General features: G+C 39.2%; 2 protein-coding genes across 2 annotated transcripts; one reads left to right on the top strand and one right to left on the bottom strand.

The window, feature by feature from the left end:
• Positions 1-3357: 3357 nt before the first annotated feature.
• Positions 3358-4410, bottom strand: LOC136990100 (uncharacterized). Its single transcript, XM_067288455.1, has one exon. The coding sequence runs from the start codon at positions 4408-4410 to the stop codon at positions 3358-3360; it is 1053 nt and encodes a 350-aa protein (XP_067144556.1).
• Positions 4411-4429: 19 nt separating this feature from the next.
• LOC136990099 (uncharacterized) lies at positions 4430-5428 on the top strand. Its single transcript, XM_067288453.1, has one exon. The coding sequence runs from the start codon at positions 4430-4432 to the stop codon at positions 5426-5428; it is 999 nt and encodes a 332-aa protein (XP_067144554.1).
• The last annotated feature ends 3108 nt before the right edge of the window (positions 5429-8536 follow it).

Below are 8536 nucleotides of genomic sequence, written 5' to 3'. Positions count from 1 at the left end.
AATATAAAACTAATGGACGATGTGGCATTCGATTTAATCAATGATTTATGCCCGAAGTAAGAACGCAGACTTGGACAAGTTCGGAGTTGAACGACCTCTTAGAACCGAAATGAAATTTTCTTACTTCCAGGATAATTCTTAGACGTTTATCAAGATTCTCACACGCTGCTAATTATCTTCCTTGTCTTTTTATTTCTATATTTGTCTACGTTTTTCCCCTGGTTGAAAAATCTTAAATGGATATTAATGATTGAGTTATGTTGAAAATGGAACATTCGCATTTTCACTCGGTTAAAAATGTTCTAATATTTTTTAATAATTTATTGAAAATAGAAAAAATGAAACTTGCGATAGGAAAAATACTAGAAAAAAATCTTTTGATATTTATTATATCCTAGCAGTGGCGTGCCGTGACATTTGACGATAGGGAAGCCGTGTTTCTGTCAGAAGCCGACTTACGGGGGCAATCAATTAATTGCGCGTCGGGGCCCGTTCGTATTCGTTCGTTCGATAAGCCAGTGAAAACCGTATACTTCTTTAAATGTATTTTTAATAGATTATCCGACGTACTTAATAAATAACAGAGGTAATTATATCGAACTTTCTTATTAGATTCGATAAATTCCCTACGCCCTCTAAATGCCAATTCTCGCTTTGAGAAAAAACACATAACATCTATTAATTTAGATATGTCTATTAATCGTAATTATCTCGTTATAATTTTCAATATTTATTTTATATCGTCTACCAATGTTAAATTCTATTCCGCTTCGATTTCCAAATTGCTTCAATTTTACGAAAGAATCGTCATTCGTCATAAATTTTATCGTCAAAATGTCGAAATTCTTTTGACGACGTATTTATATTTAATTTAGGCATCCGTCTTTCTCTTTTAATAACGTTTTCTTTTTCGTTATACGGTCTCGAGCCAAAACTTTTTAAAAATAAATTATTTAATCACTAGCCACGATATAAGGGCTAAAATTAAAATTATTTAAAAAAAACTTACTTGGTAAAACGAAATGTGTGACGAATATACATGCCTAGTACAAAAAATTCTTCAATTGTACGAATATACTTTTAAAGAAACTTATAATTAAATATAACTTTGCGAAGAAACGTACATAAAAATAACAAAATATTCTTTACTTTTTAAATCTTAAAACAATCCACTTAGCGAAATAGCTCCCTACCAGTGGCTAATGAATGGAATCAGAGACGTTCTGGTAGGTGTGCGGCGCGTGCATGCACGCGGGTTGCCAAATCCCGAGGGTGCCGATACCGGTCAATGTTAAATGCCTCTTTTGTCGCGTCAATAGTATATCTCAAAAGACGCCACGGGGCTGTTGTAAATTTTAAACGTTTCTCACCGTAGCTGTAAAAATCTAAATATGTTAAACTTAATAGTCATTTGTTTTCTAACTAATTCGTTTTAATACCGGGTGTACACGGAAATCGGTTCCCCACTGTACCGAGCTAGTGATTGGTTCGGTTAAGCTTTTGTTTAAGTAAAATTCCGGCTCTTTCGGCAGAGTTTTATGTTCCCATTCCCTAATCTCTTAATTATTTAATTACTTCTTAGTAGAAATAAGTCGAAACCGGTTACTTTGTACTCGAATATCTGTAGTCTTGGGAAAACATTGAAAAGACAAATTTTTATGACAACGGATAAATAAATCGTAAATTTAAGGAAAATAAATTCAAGAGCTTTTTTTGTACCTTGTACGTCTCATTCATTAAATTTGGTTGTAAATGATGCTGTCAAAGTAACGGTTAATTTTTTAACATTATACAAGAATTGTACACGTTTTTTTCTGCATTCCCTTACAGATGGGACATACTATAATCGTAATATCACCGGTTTAACATCGAAATCCGTAAGTAATATAAGATGGGAGAGCGGAATAAACGCGGAATAAATATATCAAATATTCTAATGGATTTTTTTTAAAAACTCCTGTCAACAATACGGAACTATCGTAAAAACGTGCCAGTAAACTCCTATCGGTCGGGTTAAGTTATAAATCTAGTCTAGGGTGGGCGACCTTTTTTATAACACGGGCCAGAATAAATTTTACGTTTTTTCCGCGGGCCGTAGTAGTTAATCGACGCCTTCTTGTAACTCGTAATTTTTTTAGTCTGTAAATACGAAATAAATAAGTTAATTACTACATTTATTTCTCTTATCGTTTTCGAAAATTACAAAGAATTGGAAAAATAACTATTAATTAGTTATTTTTACAATTTAATAATCTATTAAAGATCTCGCGGGCCGATAGAAACTTTTCGAGAGCCGTAGCTGGCCCGCGGGTCGGGGGTTGCCCGCCGTCGATCTAGTCTACTCGTGATTCGCGTAATCGGGCGAGAGCGGCCGAATATCTAGCAGGCGGGCGGCTAACAGCCCATAACCGGTCCGGGATATAAAATTGGACGCTTTACGCGTGTGTCGCTTCTACCGGCTAAACCGGGTGAGGTTGGTGCTCTGTAAAGCGCATGCGCCAATGCCTATATAATCTGGCTGATTGGAAACTGACCCGGTTTCGACATTCCTTCCGCCACTGAATTATTCGAATATACAATAGCAATCTTATCGTTTTTTTTTCACGTGTAGTCAGGGCCGGTTCTAGGGTTTTGAGCGCCCCTGGAAAACAAAATTTGGCGCACTTTCATACAAGAATATACAAATTTGCTGCAAATTAAAAAAAAGTAAAAAAGGCAAAAAATCAAAATTACACAATAAAGAACTGTATAAAAAATTTATTTATTTAAAGCACGGCAAGTGTTGTTAATGCAAAGTTTACAGAAAGACAAAGTTATTTAACCATTAAGGCGTATGACAGGCGCCAGTATCACTGACTATTCATAATATTGTTGATATTTGTAATTTATAAATTTGATCTCGTCCATTTTTTGAATAGATTGTTGTGATACGTGAAACCGATTACAAATTATCTTTTCAAAATAAACAAAAATAAACTTTTTAGAGATTAAAAAGCATTTGTCCGCATCAATGTCGTGTGATATAAGCCATAAAAATTCTTAGGTTTCATTATTTTAATTAGTAAATTTTTGTTTTTGTCTATTAATTTTTTTTTTAGTTATTATGAATTTTGACTATACAAATAGTTTTCTTTGAATAATTGTAATATTGAATGAAAACCAACAACTTTAGTGCCTTTGACCGGTGTGCTTCTCTCTTCTTTCTCTGTAAAACGCAAACGTTTTCGAACCTCGTTGGTTCTTCGTCAGGCGTAACGGAATTCTGTTCGACAAAATTTTAGAAAAAATTTGCATTCTGGAACGCTGTCGCGTGTAGCCGATGTCGTCATATTAGACTTGCGCGATGTGAGTATAGCGCTACGTCAGGGATCTGTTGAGAAAGGCTTCCCAAGCCGATGATAAGATGATCTCCTTTTTAAAATTGATGCAGTGCGTGTTACTGCGGGTGTTGAGTAAGATGTATATAGCTTCAAGCCATTTGAGGTGATCTTGTCGAAACGTGGGGTGAATGATTGCGGCACGGGTGAAAAGAGGCTCTATTTCTTGATCGGATGAATAGACTGCTAGGGCGGTGTTTTGTCTATGGTGTAATATGTCCGCTTTGTGCTCTTTGATCCTCGTCTGTATGTTGCGTTTGGTGGATCCGATGTAGATGGCTTCGCTGTTATCTCTGTGGTCGGCGATGGGTATAGAGTATATTCCCGGAAGTCTGTTTTTATCTGGAGCGTCTTTTCCGTTCCTAAGCCACTCGAAAATCGTTGGGCATCTCCTGAAAGCTAAGCGGATATCCTTTTTCTTCGCTATTTGGTAGTATATGGTCTTCAGTGCCGGATTGTAGGTGATCGGTATAAATTTAGGTGGGGAACCATTGGAAGGAGGGGTGTGGGTGGAAAGAAGCCGTAGTGCCTCAAAGTTGTTTTTGCGTGCAATGTTGTGATATCCGTGTTGTTTAGCTATATTCTTGATGTGCCGCATTTCCGAGTTGAAGGCAGCTTGTGAGGAGGAATGCGTGAGTGCCCTTTTGAGTAGCGCCTTAAAGGCTGCCATCTTGTACTGCGGAGGATCACAGGAGAATGCGGGTATATATAGAGGTTCGGTAGATGGTTTGTGATAGACTTGCGTATTGATGGAAGATTCTTCTACAGTGATGTAAATGTCCAAGAAGTGTGCTTGGGTATGGTGGGCTTGATCCAGTTCTAGTGTTAATCCATATGGGTTGTCATTGAAGGTGTCCACTAAGGTTCTGATATTTGGGATGTCCTTCCATAATATAAGGATATCATCAATATACCTTTGGTAAAGGAGGATATGTGAGCGTTGAGAAGAAATGACTTCTGATTCCAGTTTTCTGACCACAAGCTCACAGAGGTCTCCTGCGACTGGGCTACCCATAGGTACACCCAGTTGCATGGAGACCTCTGTGAGCTTGATGGTCAGAAAACTGGAATCAGAAGTCATTTCTTCTCAACGCTCACATATCCTCCTTTACCAAAGGTATATTGATGATATCCTTATATTATGGAAGGACATCCCAAATATCAGAACCTTAGTGGACACCTTCAATGACAACCCATATGGATTAACACTAGAACTGGATCAAGCCCACCATACCCAAGCACACTTCTTGGACATTTACATCACTGTAGAAGAATCTTCCATCAATACGCAAGTCTATCACAAACCATCTACCGAACCTCTATATATACCCGCATTCTCCTGTGATCCTCCGCAGTACAAGATGGCAGCCTTTAAGGCGCTACTCAAAAGGGCACTCACGCATTCCTCCTCACAAGCTGCCTTCAACTCGGAAATGCGGCACATCAAGAATATAGCTAAACAACACGGATATCACAACATTGCACGCAAAAACAACTTTGAGGCACTACGGCTTCTTTCCACCCACACCCCTCCTTCCAATGGTTCCCCACCTAAATTTATACCGATCACCTACAATCCGGCACTGAAGACCATATACTACCAAATAGCGAAGAAAAAGGATATCCGCTTAGCTTTCAGGAGATGCCCAACGATTTTCGAGTGGCTTAGGAACGGAAAAGACGCTCCAGATAAAAACAGACTTCCGGGAATATACTCTATACCCATCGCCGACCACAGAGATAACAGCGAAGCCATCTACATCGGATCCACCAAACGCAACATACAGACGAGGATCAAAGAGCACAAAGCGGACATATTACACCATAGACAAAACACCGCCCTAGCAGTCTATTCATCCGATCAAGAAATAGAGCCTCTTTTCACCCGTGCCGCAATCATTCACCCCACGTTTCGACAAGATCACCTCAAATGGCTTGAAGCTATATACATCTTACTCAACACCCGCAGTAACACGCACTGCATCAATTTTAAAAAGGAGATCATCTTATCATCGGCTTGGGAAGCCTTTCTCAACAGATCCCTGACGTAGCGCTATACTCACATCGCGCAAGTCTAATATGACGACATCGGCTACACGCGACAGCGTTCCAGAATGCAAATTTTTTCTAAAATTTTGTCGAACAGAATTCCGTTACGCCTGACGAAGAACCAACGAGGTTCGAAAACGTTTGCGTTTTACAGAGAAAGAAGAGAGAAGCACACCGGTCAAAGGCACTAAAGTTGTTGGTTTTCATTTATTTTCACTCCGGTGTTGTTCCTTTATATAATTGTAATATTATTTATATCTGTTAACAATAATAAAATAATTAGCGTTGTGACCTTTATTTGGTATTATTAAAGAAAAAACAATTTATTGCTTGCTAAAAAATCGATGTCTCACGAAAAATGATTAATTTTAATTTATAAAATCTAAAAAAATAATGAATGTAAAAAATATTTTATTTTTATATCGGCGCCCCTCGAAATTTGGCGCCCCGGGCAGTCGCCCGGCTTGCTCGCCCCTTTTCCGGCGCTGCATGTAGTATAGAAATTTGTAAAAGATACATAATGCAGTTATAATAAAATATTAATTTTAATTAATGCAAAGTACGTTAAAATATGAAAATTTATATTTTATAAAATACAAGGGAAGGTCGTTGGAAGGTGGAAGCGGCGCTTCCATCGCTTCCAATGACGGCACGCAACTGTATCCTAGACTTTATAAAAAAAATTGTTGAAGTTTTCTAGAGAGTCTTAATATTAATAGGCCTATATAGAATAATAATAAAGGTTTTTACTGATCTTATAGAAATGTTTAGCCAATTTTAATGACAATAATGAAAAGTTTTATATTTAAAATTAATAGTTAAAATAATTTGATTATTAAAGTGTCTGAACGCAACAATTTTAAAGTACGAGTAATTATAGCAAATAAATACTTTATGTACATTTATTAAGTATATATATTCAACTGATGATAAGTATATCGGTCGAGAAGACCTTTATAACAAGTCCGTTATGGATTTGGCCAGGCTCACAATGGGGTAGCGGTAGCCAGGGACCATGTCCGACGTATTCGGACAGCCCGCCTCCCGAAAAATTTCTAAGGTTTTTCGACCAGTCCGGATTCGATCCGGGACCCCTACAGGAATACTTATAACAAACGAAGCGTGATTCTTTATTTTGTAATTTCACGCCAAAATTATTCGTGTAATTTTAATTGTTACAGGAATAATTGAAATTTAATGTTTTCGCTACATTATATTTCGAGTAAATAATCTTGCGGCAGACGACGGGGGATCCGGGACTAAATCGGGCTAGCAAATTCCCAGAATTTTTCGTGGGCGGTCAGTCTCCAATATGTGGAGCCTCGTCCCTATTTCGGCCTGGCCGACCCCGCGATGAAAGCTCCTCTTAGTGCCCACAGGGCGAAAACAGTTTAAAAAATTCTCGGAGACTTTAGTGGAGTAGAAAGATGACTTAACACGGACCATTGATATAAAGTAAAACTTTATATAATCAACCTTTACAATTCGTAAGCTTCTAAAATATGATAAAGTAATAATATAAATACTTATACATGAATAAACTTCATATATAATTTATATAAGGCGTATTAATTTGCTGGAGAGTGTAATCTCAAGCTATATAACATTACTTAATGGTTAAAAGAAATAAATAAATGTAATATATTTATGCGATTATTTGATTTACCCATTGTGGGCCTAGCCTAACCTACGGCGCGCTTGAAAAAAAGCCTCGGCAGTAATAACGCCCACAAAAATTCCCGGGGTTTCTCAGATTCGATCCCGGATCCCCAGAGCAGTAGGCCGATGCTTTAACCGTGTCAAAATTCTCGTTCGCTGCCGTCAATTGTTTTTGATTTCGAAACGAAAATGCTCAAAACGTTAACAACTCCATAAATAAACGACTTTTGTTCGCTCGGTAAAACGAAACGAATCACACTTATTTCTATTGTTCTAAAGCCATTCGCGTCGTATAACAACTCGGCCAAGAAGTTAAATTTGTCTTTTTTGGAAAAAGTCGGAACCGCTTTTCGTTGTTTTCCGAATAAACGACGAATCTCGGAGCAAATTTCGGACATAATACGACCGAGCCGACGCGTTCGATGGCGAATCGATTTCCAGATTCGCGAGAAACGCATTTCGAGTACGAAGTGCCGAATACCGAACGAATAATGGAGGAGACTCGAGTTCGACCCGTAATCGCTCGAATACTTCTCAATCGTCTTCGATGGGACAAAGATAAACTGTACAATATCTATTTCGAGGGAGATAAACAAAAGCTGTACGAAGACGCCGAGGTGTTGGAATCCAGCCACAGCTCTCCCGTTCGAAAACGGAAGTTCCATTCTAGTTGACCGCTTTCTACCCGCTCACCGATGCAATTCGCTAATAGACGACGACGCGGTCCTCAAACTTTCCAGGGATATCCAGGTTCGAGTAAGATATCGGTACCCGATCTTCGATCGCTTCGTGCAACCGATTACCGAAATGGTGCCCGAGACCCGAATGCCCCTATGCCGTTAAAGCTCGGTACGTCGATTCGCAGCCGGTCGCGCGTACCTGCGGACATATTTTGCATTTCTTGCACCGAAGCCTGGCACGAGCCAGTCGTTCGCGACCCGCTTCGGAAGTGGCAGAAGAAACGCGACGACGACCGGCACGCATCCAATTGGATCTCCGGCAACACCAAAGAGTGCCCCAAATGCGGTGCGGTTATAGAAAAAGTCGGCGTATGCAACCACGTCGTATGCAAGAATCAGAACTGTAGAACCGAACGTGGCTCGAACCGTGGGAACCGCACGGTTCGTCCTGGTACAAACGCAGTCGTTACGACGACGAAGCGATAAAAACGACAAAGAACGCTTTAGAGAAATCTCAAAATGGCCGAAGAGATGTCTCTTTTATCACAATCGTTACGGCAATCACGAGCGGAGCTTCGAACCGGAACAGAAATTATGCGAATCGGTGGCCGATAAAATAGAAGAAACAAAGAAAAGGTCTACGGAATCACGATTCCTCAAAGAAGCGGTGGTCGTCCTTTACGAGTGTCGCCGCGCTTTGACGTACACGTACGTTTTCGCTCGCTACTCGAAGTGACTTATTACGACCAAAGTGAAATATTGAAAGACAGT

The sequence above is a fragment of the Centruroides vittatus genome, unplaced genomic scaffold (genome assembly GCF_030686945.1).
Source record: "Centruroides vittatus isolate TY-2023 unplaced genomic scaffold, ASM3068694v2 scaffold_861, whole genome shotgun sequence".
Classification (NCBI taxonomy): Eukaryota; Metazoa; Arthropoda; class Arachnida; order Scorpiones; family Buthidae; genus Centruroides; species Centruroides vittatus.
Note: the sequence above shows the minus strand (reverse complement) of the source record. Positions and strands in the feature narration are given on the sequence as shown.

What these genes read in the sequence shown, in the direction of transcription:
- LOC136990100 (XM_067288455.1), bottom strand. Translation starts at nt 4,410, where the DNA reads ATGCAACTGGGTGTACCTATGGGTAGCCCAGTCGCAGGAGACCTCTGT.
- LOC136990099 (XM_067288453.1), top strand. Translation starts at nt 4,430, where the DNA reads ATGGTCAGAAAACTGGAATCAGAAGTCATTTCTTCTCAACGCTCACAT.